Genomic DNA, 23,654 nt, shown 5'->3' with positions numbered 1-23,654 from the left:
AAATATTTGCCCCTATTTAGTGCTGCAGTATGTCTCCCTCCCCCTTTGTGTGCTTCCTCAGAGCTCCCTGAAGCTCAGCCATCCCATGAGTTAGTTTTCTCAGGGTCCTGGGATGTTGTGCTTGTGAATTCCCTGAAAATTCAAGGGAGCAGCTGCTTATCATTCACTCTCTGTACTTTGACCATTTTTGTACTTCTGGTTGTTCTCTTTGCACAGAAAAGGAAGCAAAGTATGAGTTGAACAATCCCAGGTTCCCTTCATCTCATCTTATCCCATTCTCCTGGAACAGCCGCTCTGCCCTCTCCTTTGGTTTTCTCGTGTCTAAATGATAACAGTGTTTTGTTCTTAGGAGTCACAACCAGCCATATTAGTTCCTTCTCATTGGCATTCTTGACATTCTTTTTTGTAGTGCCCTCTAATTCACTGGCATTTATCCTTTGTTGGCCTGGTCTTTTGTCTTTCTTAACTTAAGTCGGTTCTGGTGCTGTCCACACCACCACCTTTCAATGAGGGGTTCTTAACCTTTTCCCCTCTTTGTAAAGTATTTGGATAACCATTATTGGTTTCCTTTGTAATCCTGTGTATTTTATTTTATGCCTTTAAAAACCTGATTCCCCACGTTGCTGAAGGGACCCAGGATGTACAGGTTAAGGACTCCTGCCTTGGGCCACTGAAGATGCCACTGAGTCAGAGATTAAGTATAAGTTAGTTGTGACATGTCATTGTCTGCCTTACTCTTTTGGTTGAGTAGAGGCTGGGCAGCACAGCCAGCGTGAGGAGTGTGAGTGCATTTGCAGTTCTCTCTGGATGGAGGAGCAAGGTAGTGAACTGGGAGCCGCACCGCTGAGGAGCTTACTGGAGAGTTGGATGTGGGGTCCTGGCTAAGCCAGGTCACTCTGAAAGCCACCAAGAGTTAGAAACCAGAAGTATTCTGCTTCTGCAGCCTTCTCCGGACTGCCCTCTTCTCCTGAGAGATGGAACGGATTTTCCCCCTTGAGAGTCTCCCTGCTGAAGGAACTCCTCATGGTGACACTTAGGAAAGTTCAGAAGAGCCAATCCTGCACCAGTACAGATGGACCCTCCCACACCTCCTTGTTGGCTGACATTCTGCTCATCTTCTCTGATTGCCCAGGGTGCTCAGGGCCTTTCTCGGGGGGTAATGAGGTTTCAGGGGTATATGAGTGGCTTTGGGGCTTCAGCCTTTTCTGCTTCCCTCTTAGGTGACTTGCCCACTTCCTGTTCTCCTGACAGCCTTGGGTCATGTCTCTTGCCCAGTTCTCATGCAGAAGCTGGCCTTAGTAAGATGCTGCAGCCAAAATAATTTCAAATTCATTCAGGGCTGGAATTTCGAGAAGTCTGCAAGCACAAGCAATTCTGACAGAACAGAGATCACAGACAGTGCCTTTTCTCCAAAAAAAGTAATCGAGAAGGCATCTGTAGCTAACAGCCCCTGTCGCCTACTGCCTCATCTCTCTAAAAGCTTTAAGAACAGTCTTAACACACTGAAGATCTATCTCCTTAGCAAAAACCTGAGAAGGGAACAGGGAAAGGCTTTTGTGGATTGCTTTCTATAGTATACTGCATCTTATAGTCACACAGCTGACTGAGAGCAGAAGAGAATTTCTGATCCTGTTTCTGTTTGTTAATGTTTTTTTAAAAATGACTCCCTAGAGCAGGGCTTCTGAACTTTTTTCCACTCAGGATCCCTTTTTGCCCAAGAAATTTTTATGCGATTCTGGGTGTATGGGTATATAAAATAGGTATACAGGACCTTTTACTGTGGCCAATATTTTGCGACCCCCACATTCAGTTACACGACCCACAGTCAAGAAGCTTTGCCCTAGAGCATGAGGCAGCCTTGAAGGCCCTCCTTACATATCTCTGATGTATTTGTTAAGGTTATATATGATTTGGGGGCAGCTTGGTGGCGCAGTGGGTAGAGCACCGGCCCTGGAGTCAGGAGGACCTGAGTTCAAATCCGGCCTCAGACACTTAACACTAGGTGTGTGACCCTGGGCAAGTCACTTAACCCCAATTGCCTCACCAAGAAAAAAAAATAATGCATAAAGATTATATATGATTTGGTGACACACAAGACTGTGGAGACAACTTTGTTTAGCTCTTTGCTTCATATTAATGTTAAATACGGCACAAACCAGGAGGCCAGGCTCTTGTCTCAGAGAAGGCAGCGAGCTTTGAGGACCCTATCAGGTCTAAATCTCACATCCTCCCCCCAAAAAGGGAAAAGGACCCACATGTTCAAAAATATTTCTAGCAGCTCTTTTTGTGGTGACTAAGAATTGGAAATCAGAGGGATGCCCATCCATTGGGGAACGGGCAAACAAGCTGTGGTATATGATGGTGATGGAATATTATTGTGCTCTAAGAAATGACAAGCAGGATGACTTCAGAAAGGCCTAGAAAGACATGTTTGAACTGATGTAGAGTGAAATGAGCAGAACCAGGAGACTGTTGTGCACAGAGACAGCAATACTGTTTAGTGAAGAACTGTGAGGGACTTAACTATTCTCAGTAATACAACAATCCAAGACAATCCCAAAGGACAAATGATGCAGCAACCTATCCACCTCCAAAGAAAGAACTGCTATTGACGGAACACAGACTGAAGCAGGCGATTTTTCACTTTGTTTCATTTTTTCCCCCTTTTATTCAAGTTTTCTTATACAAATGGACTGATATGATACTGTTTTACATAATTGTACATATATAACCTATATCTGACTGCCTCAGGGAACAGAGAGGGGAGGTAGGGAAGGAGGGATAAAATTTGGAGCTCAAAAATTTAAATAAAAATGCTTATTTTTTTTTTTTAAATCCACATCCTTTACAGAGTCCAAACAAGAGGATTCCTCACTGAGGCCGAGCTGTTCTGGTTATTCATATTTGCAGGAAGTAGTGTGCTAGCTACATGTGACCTGGGAACACAACAGAGTCTTAGGTTGATGGAAAGGAGGCGCACCAGCCATTCCCAGTGACAGAGAAAAGTCAATGGAAATGCCTGTGACCCAGACTCTGACGTGTGGCAGAATGGCCAGCCCAGTGCATTACGGCCACATGTTCTGTTTCAGCTCAGTAAACATTTATTCAGGGCCCACTGTGTGCAGGCTTTGTGCTCCAAGATAGAGGCGTAGTCACGGGCCTTAGTTAGTTCTAGTGGAGAGAAGACGGCCTTACAGCCTGGACAGGGATGCAGACGTCTCCGCCGGGTGCCACACTAGTCAGTCAGAAGAGGAAGCCTCAGGAATGTTGAGGTGTCTGGGGAAATAGAGGGAATTTGGGGGGAGAAGAGCTTTCAGCGGCGAGGCAGAGCAAGTCCAGGACCGTGAGCTATTGGGGCAGCCTGGAGAGGGGGATTTCGTCATTGGGCCTGGGGCACTTCCTTACATTGTAGTTATTGAGCCAAGCCATGAACTGGAGGCAGGAGGAGCCAGGTTAAGGCCTTACCCATGACCTTTTTACATAACTTTGTAGGATTTATCCATGGAGTTTTAGATGGGCTGGGGTCTGTGGGCCCTTTGCCTATTCATTCACACAGTCAGTCCTGCTTATATGCGTGTGGGGGTCTCCAGGGTGTCTGGAGAGACAAGGCCCCTGTGCCTTTCATGTGTAATCGCTGCCATTTGAGAACTCATCTCACAAGGATGGCAGGATCGCAGGCTGTGGGCTGACCCCCACCTAGCCTTAGAAACAAGAAGTAACGAAATGGCCCTCTGCCCTCTGAGCTCCCCTTCTTTGAGGTGCAGTGTGGGTTGGTAGGAAGAGCAGGAGGGGAGGCTAAGAACCTCAGTTTTAGGGCATCCAGAGAATTAATGGTACATTTTCTCTTTGTGGCCACATCCGGTTTTTTAGGCTCTTTTGATTTCCTTATGAACGTTGATTTTACAATTACAGTGTTTCAGCTTTCTTAAGAAATGGTGATGGTATTCATGTCTGCTGATGCCCCATCCCTGCCTTCTCGGCCCATTTCCTCCTCTAAAGCCCATGTGCCGGTAAGCGATGTATGGATGGGGCCTGAGCCCTACACTTGGGGTCAGAAAGAACAGAGGCCAAGTCCTTCCACCAGCACTTATTAGCTAGATGACCCTGGGCAAGTAACTGAACCCTGTGTGCCTCAATTTAACTAGTTACTCACGTGGGAATAATTCCAACTTTCAGAGTTACAGTCTTACCATCAATTTGCTAATGTGTAGCTCAAAATAAATATCAAATTAGCTGAATAAAAATATGAAGATATTGCATGCAAATGAAATAACACCAACCTGATGTTTTTAACAAGATGCTGACACTGAAAAGGGGGAAACAGGTTACTAGGTTTGAGCACATTCTTCTGGGGTCAGTTATCCCTGCTGATGAGAAATGTCTGAAGATTCGCTTTGTGCCGCTACAGTCTAAGAGCCTCGTCCATGCTGATGTATTGCTGGAGTTCCTGAATCATAGAAAGGAAATCCAAAAATAGAAAGACCTTGTAGCTCAGCCGGAGGTCAGCTCCTAGGCCCTGCCAGAAGGCAGAGATGAGGGGGAAGAGTGTTTCAGGTATGGGGGGTGGCCAGAAAAAAATGCCAGGAACCCAGAGATGGAGAGTCTTGTTCATGCAACAGCCAGGAGGCCAGTGTCACTGGATGGAAGGGTACAAGTTTGGGAGTGAGGTGTAAGAAAGCTGGAAAAAGAGAAGGCCAAATAGCACATTGAGTATTTGCTCCAGGAGGTGATAGGGAGCCAGTGTGGGTGGTTGGGGCGGGAGGAGGGGACGAACAGACAAATGGTCAGACCTGTGTTCTTAGGAAAGTCACTTGGGTAACTGAATGGCGGCTGGATTGGAGGGGGGAGAGACTTGAGGCAGGCAGACTCACTCCCCCAACAGCTATTGCGATCCATTGTCCAAGGGTGAGGCGGTAAGAGCCTGCACCAGGATCTGGGGAGCGTCAGAGGAGAGAAGAGGGCGTCAGGAGACCTTGGCATGGTTTTGGATGTGGGAGTGAGAGGAATCAAGGGTGACCCCTAGATTGTGAGCCCGAGGGACTGGGAGGATGGGGGGTCACCTTGGCAGTAATAGGGAAGGTAGAGTTGGGGAGGGTTTAGTGGAGAAGGCTTTGGACAAAGTGAGTTTGAGGTGTCTGCAGATCATCCCGTCTGTGGTGTCTAAAAGGCAGTTGGAGGTCAGTAGAGTGAGTGGAGCAGGAGAGGTAGGTTTGAGATGGTCATTAAGTCCCTGGGAGCCGATATGATCACCAAGTGAAGTAGTCTGGAGGGAGGAGAGATGAGGGCCCAGGACAGAGAGAGCCCGAGGGAGCCCTATGGTTAGAGGATGTGATCCAGAGTGGGAGGAGCAGAGAGCCAAGTGGCCAAGGCTACAGAGAGGCCAGCCAAGATGAGCCCTGAGGAGAGGCCATTGAATCGGGCAGTTTAGTCAGGAGATCATCAGGCACTTTGGAGAGAGCAGTCTTGTGAAATGTCCAGGTTGGGACCCAGCTTTTAAGGGGTTAAGAAGAGAGCACAAGGAAAGAAAGTAGACACCCATTGTAGACAGTGAGGAGTTTAGCCACAAAAGGCAGAAGAGGCATAGGATGATAGCAGGGATGGCAGGGTCCAGTGAAAGGGTTTTGAGGATGGGGCAGCCGTGGGCTGGTTTGTAGGCAGTAGGAAATGGGGAGGGGCTGGAGCTAAGTGAGAGAGTGGGCATGAGAGGAGTTGGTCTCTTGGAGAAGCCAGGATGGACTGAAGAAGTAGAGGGTTTGGCCTTGCTGAGAGAGAAGTAGGGCTGCCTCTTCATGCGAGACTGGGGGCAGAAGGCCCCTGGGTGATGGAGGAGAGGAGAAGGGGAGGCTCCCACTGATTTTCTCCTTTAAATATGAGGCAAAGCTGGTGGGGGGAGGTTTGAGAAAGAGGAAAAGGTTTGGATTGTCTGTGGGGTCACAGCGCTTTATTCGCCTTCAGGAAGCTCTGGGGGCTTTGTATGTAAAGCTCATCTCTTGAATCCAGGGCTAACCCCCAACCAGTGCTTAATGCCCAAGATCCTGCATCTGGTGCTGGCAGTCAGGTCGACAAGCATTTGTTAGGTGCCTACTGGGTAGGTGCCTGGCACTGAGCTAAGGCCGGGGCGTACAAAGAAAGCTCCAAGACAGTCCCTGCTGTCACCTGGGGGAGATGGTGCGGACCAGTGTATGCAGGCAAGCCATGGTCAGGCTCAAATGGAGCGGGCATGAGGGGGATGAGCCAGGGCTGCTTAAAGATGGGGTTTTATCTGGGCCTTGAGGAGGGAGAGCCCGAGGCATGAGAGGCAGCCAGAGACAATTCCCAGGGCATGGAGATGGGCCAGCCATGTCCCAGAATGATTAAGTACACTCAGGGAAGGAAAGTGTAGGAAATGGAGCAGAAGCCATCCAGGCTGACACCCCCCCCCCCCCCATTTTCTAGATGAGGAACTGGAAACCCAGAGAATTTCAGGGACACGCCAAGGGCACAGAGGGTGTGTTGGAACCCAGCCTCTTGTCTCCAGAGCCAGTGCTGCATTGGCTGTAATAATAATGGTGAGGATAATCAAAATAACCATCACAATGCTCTTATTCCAGTACTAAAGAGGACCGGAGGCAGCTGGCTGGGCAGTGGGTAGAGCACTGGGCCTACAGGCTGCATGGGAGACCTCGGCTCAGATCTGGCCTCAGTCACTTACTAGCTTAGCTGTGGGACCCCAGGCACATCATTCCGAGTTATTAGAATGACTAACATTCCCTCAGGGGGGAGAGAATGTACCTCTCTCCTCATTGGAGAGGCCAGGGGGCCCTGGGTGTGGAATAGTGTATATCCTGGCAGGCACAATTGATATGGTGATTCATGTTGTTGGACTTCCTTCTTCCTCCCCCCCCCCCCCCCTGTGTGTGAGTGGGCAATAAATTTGAGATAAATGTGATTGGTAAAAATAAGGTCAAAGGTAACAACAAAAGGATGGATTAAAAAGAAAAGTTGCTACTTAATTCTTTCATACCCTGGATTTAATTTGATGTCACTGGTGATTTGCAGAGACCTTGCCCCAGACATTACTGACCCTTGCCTCTGTTCTGTCACCAGTCAGACCTTTTCTCATAAATCAGGGACTGCTTTATCAAAGCCCCTGTAGCAGCTTGCCTTCTCCATGCTGGGGGCAGGCGATTGTTTTCTTACTGAATTCAGTGTTTGGGTTGGTAGACTTTGCCATGGCGCTCATTTGAAGATGGATAAATAGCCTGATAAGTGGGCTAATACAGCAAGAGCTCTTCTCATCTGGCCAGCCTTTACCCACTAAGTGAAGTCTAATAAGGAAGCCCATTTTCATGGTAACTTAGGCTTACTCCTTCAGATGTGCAAACGTTAAAAAACATTTTGCCATTTTCTCAGAAGATATAAAACTGCACTTCCCTACCTTCTTCTGTAGACAGTCCTGACTACCATCTGTGCTGTATTCCTTCTCCAATTGTGCTTTAGCCCAAGGGATCTCATCAACACGCTGGAGATGACATTCAGATTGGTGGTGGCAGCCCTGGGTCTCTCCTAGGGTCTCTCTTGGGCTGCAGGCCTGCACAGCCACCCTGCCTCCTGGACATTTGGAACCAGCTTCCCCCATAGCACCTCCCTCTCAGTGTGTGATCTGGTGCTGGCACCAACGAGTCCTTCTTCCTGGCAGATCCTTTGCTCTCCCTTCTCCCTTGTACCTACCCAGCTGCCAATTTGGGTTTCCTCCTCCACAGCTTCCATGGAATCTGGAGGTTCACAGAGCCGCCCCGCTGCTCCAGACCCTTCTCACCTCTCACCTGAACTCTTGCAGATGCCTTTTAATTGATCTCAAGTTTGTCTCCACCAGCTGCCGAATTGACCAGACCACCCCCATATTCAGGCAGCTGCAGGGGCTTCTGATCATTACCTGTAGGTCAAACACACATCTCTTTGTTGCCCTGTTCTTAGGATCCTTAGAGCAGGTATCACCTACAACAAGAACCTGTTTCTTTGGTCAGCTGCTTCCAGTCTGCTGCCGCCTAGGAAACCAGAGGACCCTGCTTCTTGAGAATTGGAGGTGGTGGTGGAGCCTGAGGCTCCCTGACCTAGGGCTTCAGAGTAGCGGGTCTGTGTTTCCAGAGCTGAGAGGCCTTGTTTTGCTCACTTTGGGGACCAAAGCCAAATTCTAGAGGATCAACATGCTTACAGGAAGACTTAGTGATGGATTGCTTGGGGCGTCTGATAAAAACGGAGCTCTTCATAACATAATCTGAACCAGTCGTTGCCTTCGGTAGTGGTATTGCTCTGGCCCTCGAGATTTATTAGTTGGGTTTTTTAAAAAGTCATAATTAAGGTAACATTCTCACTGTCTTCTTTTAATGCCCTGATGTGTTATTTGAAGGCTTTTCAAGGTGATTCATTTGGTGTGTTTGATGAAATGCCTGATGAAGCCCTGGGCAGGTTTTTTTTTTACAATTCTCTTCTCTTTTTTGTTCTACAGGGAGTAACTATTCCCAGCCAGAGGCGCTATGTGTACTACTACAGCCACCTCTTAAAGCATCATTTGGATTACAGACCAGTGGCCCTGCTGTTTCACAAGATGATGTTTGAAACGATTCCAATGTTCAGTGGTGGAACTTGCAGTAAGAGCTCTTCTCTTTTCATTTGTTGCAGCTTTTTGCTTTACAGAACTAGAGAACCGCATAAAGGCCTGGAAAGGATGTCACCAAGATGGACATCCCTGTAGAGTGGGCTGCAGAGAGAGGGTTTGCTGTCACAAGTGGCAGTCTTGCATGTCTTCAGGAAAGGAGCAAAAGGGGATGGCAACGATGAGGCTCTTCACCTTTTCCAATTACCCAGCGTATGCAGGGTTGGAATAGGCAGAATGCATGTGGATGGCCTGAGGGTCTCAGTGAAAACCACAACTTCCTGGGCCTCGTTTTTCTCATCTGTAAAATGAGGGTGAACATATTTGTATTGGTGCCTCTCAGGGATGTTGTGAGCAAAGAGCATTGTGATCCATGAAGTATCATCTAAATGTGAGTTATTAATAATGTACCAGATTAAAATCCTGGCAGCTGCCTTAGAGGAGGACCGGAAGTCTTATTAGATAGTGAGGCTCCGCATCCAGAGCCCTGCCCAGCTGGCAGCAGGGCCTTTGCCAGTCACCGGAGTGTCGGTTTTATGCCCATCATTCTCACTACTTCTGTCAAAACTGGGCAAGATGGTCTTGTCAGAGATAGGATTCTCGGTCATCTGGAGTTGTTGGGGGCTTCCTAGGCAGAATCAGGAAGGGGGTGGGGGGAGGGACCACGGACCCTCGGAGAGGAGATAGCTGGAGACCTTTCTCTGTCTTCTACAGCGATTCCTGCTCAGATTCTCATTCTTACTCTGCTGCTCTCTGTATGTCTGTATTTCTCTTCTTGGGTAAAACAAATATACAAATGACTAAACTGATATCAAGCAATATTAGATCACAAAAAGGTTTTTTCACCCTTTAAACTTAATTTTTCTTTTGGTCTTCTGCTGGCACATCAGCCTCATTGTGGTCCACTTTACTTTGGAGGTTTTTACATTCCTAAGGCAGCCAGTATGGTGGGAAGGGTATTCGATTTGGAGTTTAAGACCTGGCTTCAAATCTTTGCTAGTCATTTCCCTTCTGGGACTTGTTTCCTCATCTCTAAAATGAGCAAGTTGGGTCTGAGAGCCTCTGCAGTCCCGTATATTACAGAGGCCCGTGTGTATGTACCCCAAAGCGCCCTCCTTTTCTTACAGTACAAAGTACATGATCAGAAATTCCTATTCTATCTGTGAAAAAGCGAGAAATCTTTCAGTCCATCAACACTTACTGAGCAGCAGCCATGTGGAAGACTGCTGGGCTAGGCATGGATGAGTGTTCTTGCCTCAAGCAGCTTAGGATTTAAGGCAAGTAATAAATGTGTGCCAAGTTAACTGATTGAACATTTAAATCAGAGCTACCAAAATTGTGACACGTGCCCCAAAACGTAATGTGCTTAATTGTCCAGAATGTGGCACAGCCGTGAGTGCTCTAGGGGCTTCTAGGTGTGTTCTAGGTCCTGTCTTCCTGCATCCTATAGGAAAAGGAAGTGCTTTGTAGACCAGGGAGGAGTTTGGGGCCTGGCAGTGGGGAAGGGGTTTTCTGTAAGGGCCAAACAGGAGAATTTCTGTTTGGTCCTAGAGACGTTCATAGACCACTGTGTTTTCATGAGCAGGATCAGTCAGCAGTTGCTGTGCCAGGCGCTGTGCCAAGTGCTAGGGATACCAAGAATGGCAAAAACTTGCCCTCGGGGAGTTCACAGTCAAATGGAAGAGATAAGAGGCAGGGAGACCTGAGAAGGCAGTAGGTGGCAAAAAGGAAGAGGGGCTGGTATCAGGGGTGTTCTTTAAGGTTGGAAGGGAGCCGCAAAGTTTTACAGACGAGGAAACTGTGGTCAGGGTCGATGCCGTGATTTGCCGGGGATTGCAGGCTAGCCCATGCTCTTTCTTCATCCTTGCAGGGCCTGGTATATGGTAGGTGCTTATTAATAAACATTTGGTTGATTGATACCTGTCTACTTGGAGAGCCTTGGAAAACTGACCTCACTCTTTTATTTTCCTGCTCTTTCCATAATACCTAATAAACCTGCCTTAAATATCCATGGCTTAAGTTGACCAAGGCTTCTGCTTGAATTAGAGGAGGCTCCTCACCTTCGGCCCCAGAGTAATTGTGGCCAAAAGACATCCTCATTTTTGATTTAATAATCTTGTCTTCAGTCCTGCCAAGGGAGCTTCTTGTTTCTCTTTTGGAAAGTATTGATTGCCAAGTAAGAATGTTCTAAGTGTGAGAGAGGCTAAATTAGGAGGCCGACTCTGGAAGATTCATTCATTTTGATAGAGGTGATATTGATCGCTTGATAATTTTTCAGTCATAGAGACACTTGGTTCAGTATCCGGCAGAATTTTTTACAACAGGTTCCTACTTTGGGAGTGGCCACCTGTTTAAAATTTAATTAATGTTCGTACTTAAAAGTCTAGTCTTGTTGTTTTCAGATGGATTTACATTTTGTTGTTTCTTTTAATATAGTAGTACTTTGTGTTTTATGAATTTTAGAGACTTGGCTTAGCTTTTAAAATTCTACTTTGGGAACATTTTTGTGTAAGTTTGTCAAAATACTTAAACGTTATAATTCGACCTTTGGTTTCTCAAGGCTTTTTTGCTTACGTCTCTGTTGATTAGAATGAACAAACATTTTCCCCTTTCCTCATGGCCACACCGAACCTTACCTAGAAGTCTCAGTTTGTTAATAGAGTGCCAGAAAGGTTATGTCCTGCTAGGTGTCTCTAGGCACCCCATACTCGGCTTCTTATCTTCTTCCCCAAACACACCCTTCGGCCTGACTTCCCCTCTTCTGGGAGAGGCACCCCAGTCCTTCAGGTATGCAGGTGTATGAGGTGAGTCATCTCTCGTCGCCACACTCAGTTGTCAAATCATAATTTGCCAAGCACCTCCTGTTTTCTAGGCACCATGCTAGGTGCTGGTGACACGGAGACAAAGGACAGATGCACGAATCAGCTGACTTCTGTAGCTGCTGTTGCTGCTCCAGGGGCATTTGCTTTCTTCATGGGGTCACCCTCGCAATGCCCAGGGATGGGGGTCCTGCATACCTCCATGGCGGAACATGTCTGAAGGGTGTCTGGATGGGGACCTCCTGCTGTCAGCAGCAGGAGGAGCAGTTCCCATGGAGCCCCACTCTGCCTGGGTTCATTTCCATCATCTAGGAAACTCTCACTTCACTTTCTTTCTCTGTCCTTTTGATCAGGAATCCCAGGATTGCTCCCCAAGGGAAACCCACCTTCTCCAACCCTCCTGGGCCTCCTCCCACTTCTCTGCTGGCTCAGCTGTTTATTTGATGATAAGATTTGGCAACTTCATGTTTATCTGGGGTGAGAATGATGAGACCAGAATGCCAGGGAGATTGCAAAATGGGGTGATTGCCTAACCCTGGGGCCTTCCCCTGTTGGTGCATCCTTGTTTGCGGATGGTGAATTACATGCTGTCTCGCCCATTAGGCGATGGGCTCCTCAGAGCAGGGCCTAGCACGTAGTAAGTGCCTGATGAATATGATCAGATGGACCATCTGGCTTAACCTGCGTAGAGAAGCAAAGGTCACAAGAGAGAGAGGTCAGGAAAGGTAAAAGGTCTGGTTTGGGCATGGTGGTTTTCGGATGCTGTCATGGGGGCAGCTAGGTGGCACAGTGGATAAAGCACTGGCCCTGGATTCAGGAAGACCTGAGTTCAAATCTGGCCTCAGACACTTAACACTTACTAGCTGTGTGACCCTGGGCAAGTCACTTAACCCCCATTGCCCCGCGCCCCCCCCCCCCCCAAATTTAAAATCAGATGCTGTCCTGTATTTCGGAGCATCCAGTTTAAAATGTCCAGTAGGCGGCTGAAGATGCTGGCCCGTGGCCAACCTGTGGAATATGATGAACTCACCAAGTGAGATGATACAGAGGGCCCAGAACAGCATGAAGGACCCAGGGCGTGATCTGGAGGAGGAGACTGGGGTGGGGGTGAGGAGGTGTCCAGAAAACCGAGTAAGAGAGAACGTCCAGGAGGAGAGAGTGATCCGCAATGTCCAAGGCTGCAGAGGTTGAAGAAGGGCCACTGGATGGGGGTGAGATGGGTAGTGGGGTCGCCTGGGTAGAGACACACTTCTCAGTGAGCACGACCCTCAACACCCAGTGCCTGGAACACTCTCTGAAGACTCCTAAGCCCTGTCCATTGCCCACATGCCACCAGCTTGTTTTCCTGTCACCCCTGTTAGTAAGCTCCCCATTCATTGCCAATCACAGATAAAATGCCATGTTTAATTCTCTTCCTATCCACCCCCTCCTGCCCTTTCAGCCTCCTTACACATCTCACACACACACACACACACACACACACCTGTGTGAACCTGCTGCACTGTCCTCTTAGCTATTCTGCTTGTAGAACACCCTCAGCAGGCACCGTCCCCTCCACTGCCCCATGTCTTCAGCACTCAGGTACAGGAATTAGCTGAAGTCAAAGCGGTGTCAGTATCTGAGCCTGATCCTAGCCAGGCCCGCGAGCATCCCTTTCTGCAACAAGCTAAGGCTCTTTCTCCTCAGTGCCAAGACGTATTCACCCTCGTGGCTACCCGATGATTAGATTGTTGGGACTTCACAGAAACATTCCTAAATGTCTGGAGACAAGGACGTGATGTATAGCGAGTGCTTTGTGTGCTTCACAGCACTGCACAAATGTCGGCGTCACACCAGAGCAACCAAATGAAACCAAGCTTTTCTCCGCAGACTTCCTGTAAGACCATTCCTCAGCCTTTGGGCCCAGTTAAACTGGGGAGCCATTTGAGGGTGGCCCAGAGGGCCTGAGGACCGGGCTTCTCTTAGAGGATTGACTCTTAATACACATTGTTATATAAGAACTCATGCTTACCAGAAACACAGTTGGGGATCCTAAGACTGAACAAGTGAGCCAAGGTTAACCTGGAAATGTGTTTCATTCAGTAGAGTGTGACCCACTGCTCTCAATTGCTAATCGTCTGATGAGAATAGTGACCTATAAAGACACCCTCATTTATTGATCTCCTAGGCCTCTCTGAACGATCCCTACCTTCTTGCTTCTGGATTTGCCCCCTTCTGTATCTTGGGCTGGTCCCCATCCTAGCACTTGGTGCTCACGGCCTTGTCCCTGTGTCACCCCAGGTTTCTTTCCCTCTATGTAGCTACCACGGAGGGAGGTGTCTCAATCAAAGATCTGACCGTGTCTCCCCCTGGTCAGGAAACAGCAGGAGTCTCCCAACCTCCTCTTGCTGGTGGTGAAAAGCCCACCTCTCTGCAAACTACATTTTAAAAAACTGAATATGTTCTTATGGACTTTTTTTAACATCACCCTAGTTTATTCCACTGCACTTCCTTGTCTTTCCAGGGAGCCATCCTATATAACAAATGCTTTTAAAAGACAATAAGAAAAATCAGTGTAACCATTCAGAGCACTGAAAAAAGACTGCACATCCTTATAGGATGTCTGTGCTCCTCAACCTCCTTCCTTCTGCAGGGTGGCAAGGGGCGGCAGTGTCTTCTCTCTCTTCTCTGGAGCTGAGCTTTTAGTTTAGTATTTGCAACATTTGTTTTTTATTGGGGGAGGGAGGGTTGTCATCATGTGTATTGTTTTCTTGGCCCTGCTGACTTCACTCCGCATCAGCTCATGTACGTGGTTACGTGCCCACAGTGTGGGGCCTTCAGTCCAGAAGACCTGAGTTCAGATCCAGCCTCACACACTGACTGGCTGTGTGAGCCTGGGCAAGTCACTTCACCACTGTCACCTCAGCAGCCGCCTCCCAGGGGGACTGTGGGGATCTGATGAGATAAAATGTGTGAAGCACTTGATCCGAGACCTGGCACATGGTGACGCTTCACAAATGGTGGTGGCTTTGTTGTCCTTGTTGTTGTGCTCCCTCCTTTCTAACAGCACAGTGATTTTCCATTCTATTCCTATGTCACTGTTTGTTTGGCCTCTCCCCACTGGGTGGGCTTCTGCTTTGTTTCCAGGTCTTTGTTGTCACAACATATATTGCCCCAGATATTTGGTGAAATAAGGACTTAAGTGGATCAAAGCCTAGAGGTGGAATTTCTGGGTTAAAGGGTATGGATGTTCTAGTCACTTGATTTGTGTAATTCCAAATTGCTTTCCAGAATGGTTATACCAATTCACAGCTCCACCAACAATGCACTAGTGTGCCTGTCTCCCCACAACCTCTCCAACACTGATAACTTCTCATCAATTTAATCAATGCTTGTTGAATTGGAAGGCTTTTACAATTTAGATTCAGTCTGCTGAACCCAGACTTTGCTCCCTTGTTCTCTATGGCTTCTTGTGGTTAGTACTTCCTTACTTGGATTTCTCAGATAATCCCTTTAGGTCTGCATAGTCTTCATTTCTTATCCTCAACAGGTGAATACAACCACCACAGGGCTTTGAGTTTCTATCTCTTCCATGGCAGAGGAAATGTCTTTTGGGAGCTTCCTTTAAAGACTTACAGTTTCATTGTTCAGCCATTTGTCTTTTGGGCTTGGGGAGTTGCTCTCACCCTCCCCACCAAGTGTTTCCCTTTTCTGTCAGAAACTCCCTCTCCTGATCACAGTCTGTTGTCTTCTGTTTCACCCTCTGCCTTGTGACCCCAAATCCTGTTCTTTGTCCTCATCACCACCTTCCGCTCCTCTTCCCCTTGGTTCTTGCCCAGCCCTTTGCGCTGGCTGCCACTGGGCACCATTTCAACACCACACTGTCCTTTTCTCTCCAAGTCCCTTGGGCGGCTTAGCATCTCTTCAAACTTGCCCTGCCAAGCCTCAGCCTTGGATGCTCCGACAATCTTCTGCCCATGCTGATTGGATGCCCTACAAATTAATGTGGTGTAATCCTACCTGGGTCCCCCTGGACCAGAGCAACCCCCTGTCCCACCACAGTGGCTCCTCTAGACCCTCTCAGCCAGGGACCTTGTCTCATGTTTTACTGAAGAAATGGATGCCAAGAGTCCCCTCTTTATCTCCCATCAGTCCAAGCCCTCTACTATCACATGTGTTCTATTCCATCTCTTCCAGCTGGCAACCCCTCCCCCCACACACATACTCCCCAATCTTCAGTCTCTCCCAGACTCCTGACTGCTTCCCCAGTGTCTCCAAACAGACCCTTGTCTCCTCCATCCTCAAGCTCCGACCTGGTACCATGCCCTCCTGTTAGCTGTGGCTCACATCTCTTCTCCCAAGGCCATCCACAATTGGTGCTTCCTCTTCCCTGTCTCTCCTTCTCAGCTTTTTGCAGTCTGCATCCTGGCCTCACTCCAATAACTGTTCTCTCAGGTGAGCAGATCACCAAATCCAGCCTTGGATATTGTGGATCACTCTGTCCTCCTGGATGTTCTCTTCTCACTCGGTTTTCTGGACACCTTCTCACCCCCACCCCAGTCTCCTCCTCCCTCTCTGACCGATCCTCCTCCAGATCATGCCCTGGGTCCTTCATGCTATTCTGGGCCCTCTGCATCATCTCACTTGATGAGTTCATCACATTCCACAGATTCATTTATTTCTGTGTTGATAATTCTCAGATCAGCTTAGCCAGTCCTAACCTATTTTTTTGTTTGTTTGTTTTTAGTGAGGCAGTTGGGGTTAAGTGACTTGCCCAAGGTCACACAGCTAGTAAGTGTTAAGTGTCTGAGGCGGGATTTGAACTCAGGTACTCCTGAGTACTCAGGTACTGTGCCACCTAGCTGCCCCTAGTCCTAACCTATTTTTGATCAGTTTGAGGAGTTTATTGCTTAGATTTCTGAAATCTTTCCATGTTGTTTGACTTTTGCATTCTTGTGGTCATTGTATAAATGGTTCTGCTTTGCCTACATTATTTCATATGAGGCTTTCTGTGTTTATGTGAGTTTTTCATATTCATAATTTCTTATGATTCAATAATATTCCATTAAATTTATATGCAATTTTTTATTCATTCTCCAGTCGATGGGCACCTACTTTCTTTCTACTTTATTGTTTCAAAATGAATCCATTTTCCTTGAATCCTGTTTTTAAGGCCTTTGGATTCTTTTGAAAATTGGGTGTGTGGGGGGGTGTTAATTAAAACAGGGCCAAACCAATGGGAACTAAGCACTTTACCTGTCTGGATTTCAGCAAAGAAAGAAACAGTTTCTGTCGCTCTCCATCTCTCTCTTTTTTCCTGTCTTTTGTCTCTCTCTGTCTCCTTTGCTTTCTTAAATGGTGAGCTTCCCTCCCCAAAATAATTTAGTTTGGAATTCCTCTATCATGAGAGGAAACTTTCTATTTGCCTAATAGACATTTTCTCTTTGTTGACAGTACAGATTTAAACTCTAGAATAGGAAGAAAAGAACTTTCACAAACTGAACATACTAAAAGAAGGAAGCGTTTTTAAAAGTTACATACTTGAATTTGATACGGTTTCTGTTTTCTTTTTTCATTCCTTTTTGTGGATTCACCTGTTGCTGTATACATGTAAGCATAAGAGACACCTTAAAAAGAACCCGACATTTTGCCAGAGTGATCTTAAAACAGGATAAAATGGGTTGCAACCACCGCAGATGTTAACAAAACATTCTTTGCAATTTGTACTCTTTGGTGGCTTATTGTTAACTCTTCTCCCCCCTTAATGTATCCTCCCTCCCTGCTTTCCCTACTTTGGGTTCTGGCTTTTTATATACCTAATAAGAAGAAAATAGTCTTAGGGCTAAAGGGAAATGTGGCTGATATTTTGGAAAATGTTTGTATGGGGCAGCTAGGTGGCTTGGTGAATAGGGTGTTGGCCCTGGAGTCAGGAGATAACCTGAGTTGAATCCAGTCTCAGACACTTACTAGCTGTGTGACCCTGGGCAAGTCACTTAACCCCAATCGCCTCCAAAAGAAAAAAAAGGGAAAGAGAATGTTCCTATGTTTATGCTCTTAGAACATCCCAGATTTCATATCTTCATTCTATAGAAATTTCTAATTGTGTTCATTGTTATTTTCTTTCAGCCATTCAGAAAACTTATTTGTAAAATTTTGCTGTGGTAATAGACTAAGCAGTCTTAATCACCATGATTCCTTTCATCTTACAAACCCCTTTATTTTGTGAGAGGAAATATGTATCCAGAAGACTGATGCCCGGCAAGGTCGAGTGATATATAGCCAGGGTTTTAGTGGCAGGACGTGGATAGAGACCCAAGGGCACCACACTGCTTTTGTTTTGTGAAATGAAATCTTCTAGAGTATTGAAAACATTTTAGAGTTTTTTACAAACATTGAATCTTCAGATTGTTTTCAGTGGAGTAAACTTTAATTAAACCAGAGCATTGAAATAGACTGTATATCCACAAGGGAGGAGCAGAGAGAACTGTCTTTCATCTGTAGCTGCTTCCAGAAAGGTCATGTTGGAAAAGCTCGAGATGACAGCTGGGGAGTTTGGATTGGGTGGCTCTGGAATGACCCCTGCTTGTCTCCCCACACAGATCCTCAGTTCGTGGTCTGTCAGCTGAAGGTGAAGATCTACACGTCACCTTCAGGACCGACGAGGCGGGAAGACAAGTACATGCACTTCGAGTTCCCCCAGCCTCTGCCGGTGTGCGGCGACATCAAAGTGGAGTTCTTTCACAAGCAGAACAAGATGCTCAAGAAGGTTTGCACTTTGCCTTTATTTGGGAGATTGTCCCCAGGCTGCCAGGGAGGTGGGGAGGGGAGCAGGAGTGAGGAGTGGCCTTGTCCTCTCCTTCGTCTGGGGGGTTTAAGGACTTAATTACCGATTTGCACTGCCTTCCTCTTTGAGGGGATTGAGGCGTTTGACATTCTCTCCACTCCCCAGAGAGTGCTTGAGATCTGCTGGCCGGTAGGGGAAGGTGCAGTAAGTGGAGGAAGAGGAGGGAAGGGGGAGGTCAGGCCTGTTTAGAAAGGGAGATGTTTCTGACCTTGGATAGGGCCAGGAGCACACATAGCTCCATTCGAAATGGACCCTCATTTAGAACCTTGGTTTATTAAGTGAGGCCGAATGGGTAATGGCAGTGGTTTTCTAAGTTTTGTTTTGTTTTAAGTCCTCTTCGGGCTAAGAAGCTTCTGAAAAAGTTTTCGTAGCTGGCAGCATTGAAGTTGGGCACACCTTATGATAGAGGGTTCAGCTCGCCTTAATCCTTGGCTTGTTTTAGGACTGTCCCCTTGTAAGAGCAAAAAGTGAAATCTCACTTAAGCCCAGATTTTAAATCATAGAAATCGCTGGAGATCTTAATTCCACTGCTAGAAAGCTTAGGTGAACATAGAGGATGTTTTGTGCCCTTGGGACATGTTACAGTCCCGAGTATAGTTGGCCAGGGACTAGCCATGCAATGATCCATATTTCCGTAAGCTCCTTAGAACTCGAATGAGGCTTTCCTCATAAGTGACATAAGTGAAAGTTCAATGGTGTCTTACTCTGCAGTAGGAAATGTTTGAGACTCCAGGAAACTTTTCTGGGAAGTCTATGTAAGGCTGAGATTGCAGAGGGGCCCTTAAGCAGGCTCATCCTCCGGGCCACTGGAAAAGGTGCAGGATGACTCCGTGTCAGCCTTTGCCGCCCAAAATGGGCACGTGATGTTCTCTTAGATGAGTCTTCCCTGCTTGCTGCCAGCATTTGGCTATGATGGGCAGAGGGGAACGGCAGCGTAGAGGAGGGAGCACCTTACCTTTTGAGTGATAGAAATACCAGACAGACAGCCTGGGAATCTGTGAGAATTATATGTTCTCTTATCAAGGGTCTAAGAAATTAAGACTAGTCACTGACTTATTGGCTCATTGAGCAACTCACTGCACCATTTTCTGAAAATCGATGGGGTTGTTGGGCTGGGAGGGACGGCAAAGGGGGATATAGGCCAGGCCCTTGTCCCTGAGTCTAGCAAGGTTCAGGCCAGCATGCGATTGTCCTGACAGAAATGTCATGGGGAGTCAGAAATGAGAGAGCTCACCTTTCACTCTGGGGGTGAAGACGTGCCAAGGTATTTGTGCCCCAAGGGGCTTTGACCACCAAAGGCAGTCATGGAACAGCTGCTTCGGGCTGTGCGTTTGTGCGTATTTGGTAGGGGAGGGGTGGACAGAAAAGAGAAGTGAGGGGGACATTGTAGCATCATCCTAGGAAAGCATAATAAATTACTGTAAATCCTAATGCTTGACAATGAAAATGGCTAAGGGATGAAGACGTAGTATCATCTATGAGTCCTAAAGCATTAGTGTTTTTAACCTTTGTCCTAAATATTATGTGGAGAGCTATCTGTGCCCTGGTGGCAGAGGGTTTTGTGTGTGTGTGTGTGTGAGATGTTTTCTTTTTACATCAATTGTTGGTAAACAAACTTATAAGTTGTTTTTGTTTTTTAGGACAAAATGTTTCACTTTTGGGTAAATACATTCTTCATACCAGGACCAGAGGAAAACTCAGACAAAGTAGAAAATGGAAGTCTTTGTGGTGATCAGGAGATTGATAGCTTTTGCAGTGCCGAGCGATCAGATAACGACAAGGAATATCTCATACTCACGTTGTCCAAAAATGATCTTGACAAAGCGAATAAAGACAAGGCCAACAGATACTTTTCTCCAAACTTTAAGGTCAGTAAATCTTTGTTTGTTTAAACTTAGACATAAATCAAGGAATTACTTCAATTCCTTTTAGATTGAGGTATGGAGATGGTTTAAAAATTAATGTGTATCCAGTTCTTGAGGAATTTCTAAAGAAGGAATGTAAACATGTTAATTATCAACAAATTCAGTATTTAAGATTGGAAGTGGTGTGTGTGATGCAGAGGAGAGAAGCATCCATTTCAGTTAAGACCTTGAGCTGAGATTCTGATTTGTCCACCGATAACCTGTGTAATTTCAGCAAGTGACTTAATTTCTCCAGACTCCCCTACCCCATCTGTAAAAGAGACAGATGAAATTAGATGACCTCAGGTCTCTTCTAGGCAGAATCTGTGTGCAGTGTTACTACTAAGTGTACCGGGCCTGTGTAAGCTACATCCATCAGACAGAGCAGAAGGGCATGCCCGCAGTCCTGCCATGGCTCCGCTCAGGGATGGGGTGGCAGGAGCACTGGGGAGCCGAGTTCAGGGAGGCTTCTCACCACAGACAGCCGTTCTTGATGTTGGCGGTGCTCAGAAAGCCCTTCCTCTCCCCATTCCTGGGGTCCCTCAGACTCTTCAGGGGATCTACGGTGTCAAAACTAGTTCTGTGATAATACAAACAAGGGCTATATCAGTAGATGTCACCCATAAAAACTGAAACTTGGGGGGTCCTCAGTTTTTATGGGAGTAAAGGGGCCCTGAGATCTAAACTTTGGGAACTAGCTGAGAGCTCCAGTGACTACCTGGTGTGTCTCCAGCCTTGCACTGGCTGTCCCCCCCCCCCCAGTGCCGTTGTTCCACTAGATCCCCTTGGTCCCAAAATTTCTCGTGGCTGGGGCTGCTTCACTTGGCGTTCAGCCTGTTGCTCCTCCACTTTCCTTGCTTGTGCTTCTCATCCATCACTTGTCTCCGTTTTCCTCTTTGCTTCTTTTCCCTTCTTTCATTTCTGAGCCTCACAAGTTATAAAGGGACTAAGGCTCTTTATTGTTAATGATGTCCCTGTGTCAAGGAAGAGCCATTATCCTGCTTGTGCACCACCTCTCTTCCCATCCCCCCCCCCACCCCCCATAGGTTTATAGACTTAGAGCTGGGAGGGACGGTAGACTTTTATAGAGAATAAAATGGAGGCGTGCAAAGGTTAAGTGACTTGCCTAGGTCGGCACAGCTTCTTAGGGTCTGATATAGGATTTGAATCCAGGTGTTAATGATTTCAGTGTCAGGGTGCAGTCTTCTGCACCATGCCACCTCCCTCTCTTAACAGCTCCTTTAGAGAAGTCTCTCCATAGTCAAGCTCCCTTGACTTCTTTATGCACTGTTTTCCTTCAGTCTGGCATTCACAATAACCTCATAATTGTATTGCTTTTCTGCTTTTCAAGAACATAATTCTGCTCTCTTTGTTTACTGTAAAAATGTGTCCTTTCAGCTATGTCATGGGTTACTTTGGTAAGTCTGGGAATGTAAGCACCACGTGTATCTGTCTTTATGGCAAAGTGATTTTGAGTTCCCATACGGAGCATCCGCAGGTGGTGAATGAACCTCGAGACCGCGGCCCATGTGCATGCTGGGATGGCTTGCCTAGCGCTCAGCATCATTTAATTCTGAGGTTTAAAAGGCTAATAAATGAACACTCGGTTATCATTCATCTCAATGCGTTTCAGTACTAAGAACATGTTAGAATTCCGTGCTTGTAAAAAAAGATAGTTGTGTTCTCTCCATTCTCAGCATGTGGAAGAGTGTCCGCCGTCCACCGGTACAGGCAGCGGCCAGGGTGGGGTTGAGTGACCGAGTCAGGAAGCCACTGCTTCCCTCTGAAGCAGGGACCTACCATTGCAGAGACAGTGCCGGCTCCTTGCCGGCTGTTCGCATCATGGATTTCACGGAGGGTTTGCTTTTGTTTTCTGTCTTCCAGGTAAAGCTTTTCTTCACAAAAACCGTAGAAGAACCATCAAACCCAGAGGCCAGCAGCTCCACGTCGGTCACCCCGGACGTTAGTGACAATGAGCCTGACCATTATAGATACTCGGACACCACTGACTCTGACCCGGAGAATGAGCCTTTTGATGAAGATCAGCACACACAGATCACAAAAGTCTGAAGATGTTTTTTTATCAAGAGGGAAAAAATATCAGAGACACTTGAAGAACCTGAAAAAGGACCTTTTTTTAAATGGCAATAGGACATTGTATCAGCTGACCAGTGGTAGGAACAGCGACCTTTCCCCGGCCGGTTTGGCCGGGGCCTCTCCAGCGGCGGCAGGCGCGCGTCGCTCGTCCCGGCCTGTGGGAAGGAGGCTGCCTCGCTATCACCTGTATATACATTTTGTGTTCAAAGGACACTTACAATTTCAATTAGGAAAAATAAAGATGGCACTTTCCCTTTTTCCAGTTTTATACAAGTGGAGGCAGACCTGGTGTGTGATGCGTAGGGATGTCCCTCTGTGTTCTGTCCCCTCCCGAGCTGTCCCGGTTCACAGCCTGCCCCTTCGCACTCACGCGGTGACAGATAGGGCTGCCATTGGTGGCGAGGAGTTTCCCAAGGGTTTGACTCTGTTGTGATGGCGTGGATTGGGCTTAGGGGAGTGGAAAGAATGCTCAGAAAGGAATCTCTTGATGCTGGACTCGAGACCAGGTACCATCTCCAGCTGTTCTACAGGCACCTTTCTTTAGCATGCTACAGTCATTCATCCTGGACATTGGAGAAATTGGCCGCTCTCACTGCTTGTTGTTTGTGCATTTTATTTTTTTAAGCATATTGGTGCTAGAAAAGGCAGCTAGAAGGAGTGATTCTGTATTAGGGGTACAGGAATGAACCTTCCACAACATCCTAGAGCCCCATAGGTGAGGGGTCTAAGCCGAAGGGGGGTCCTAGCTAAGAAGAAACACAGCAACAATGACTTCACCATACAAATGTGGAGGCTGGAGACAAAACACCACGATGAAAACCTTGACAGTGCTCTCTGAGATGTGCTTTCCCGCTTGTCCCCACTGTTCTCCCCCCCCCCCCCCCCCCCCCCCATGTAATCGAGGCCAGTGCTAAAGGTCAGAGGTTGTTAGTCCACACATCAGCCCCCAGCTCACCTCCCTGCGGCGGCTGCTTCACATGCTGCCTGCAAGCTGCGTCCTCCTTACACAGGAACGCGGTTGTGACGCTGCACCGAAAATTCCCCTTGGAGATTCCCCAGTGAGTGAGACCAGAGACTCACGGTGCATTGATTCAGTCACCTAGCTGTCAGCTGTTCTGCCCTTGGACCACACACATTCTATCGCCAGGAGTTTTGCAGTTTTGCACACTTTTTTTAATGTCATTAACTGTTAGGGAATTTTACTTGAAGAATACTTAGCACCTAGAATATTTATATATTAAGAAAGACCATGACACACGGTAAACAGGAAACAAGGAACTTCTCGGCACTGCCCAGCTGTAAGGAATGTGTCTCCTCCTGATCACACAGTGTTTGTTGGCTATTCAGAGAATTGATTTCTGTTTAAACTGGCAGTG

At 47.1% G+C, this 23,654-nt stretch overlaps 1 protein-coding gene across 1 annotated transcript in view; it reads left to right on the top strand.

The window, feature by feature from the left end:
• PTEN (phosphatase and tensin homolog) overlaps nucleotides 1-23,165 on the top strand; it is a 72,810-nt gene extending 49,645 nt beyond the window's left edge. The window contains exons 6-9 of the mRNA XM_043980434.1: nucleotides 8,489-8,630; nucleotides 18,033-18,199; nucleotides 19,918-20,145; nucleotides 22,066-23,165. Of these exons, the coding sequence (XP_043836369.1) occupies nucleotides 8,489-8,630; nucleotides 18,033-18,199; nucleotides 19,918-20,145; nucleotides 22,066-22,251 (723 nt within the window). The 3' untranslated portion in view covers nucleotides 22,252-23,165. The remainder of the gene's footprint in view (nucleotides 1-8,488; nucleotides 8,631-18,032; nucleotides 18,200-19,917; nucleotides 20,146-22,065) is intronic.
• The last annotated feature ends 489 nt before the right edge of the window (nucleotides 23,166-23,654 follow it).

Source organism: Dromiciops gliroides, chromosome 2 (assembly GCF_019393635.1).
Source record: "Dromiciops gliroides isolate mDroGli1 chromosome 2, mDroGli1.pri, whole genome shotgun sequence".
In the NCBI taxonomy this organism is placed as follows: Eukaryota; Metazoa; Chordata; class Mammalia; order Microbiotheria; family Microbiotheriidae; genus Dromiciops; species Dromiciops gliroides.
This window is presented reverse-complemented; position numbering and strand designations above follow the sequence as displayed.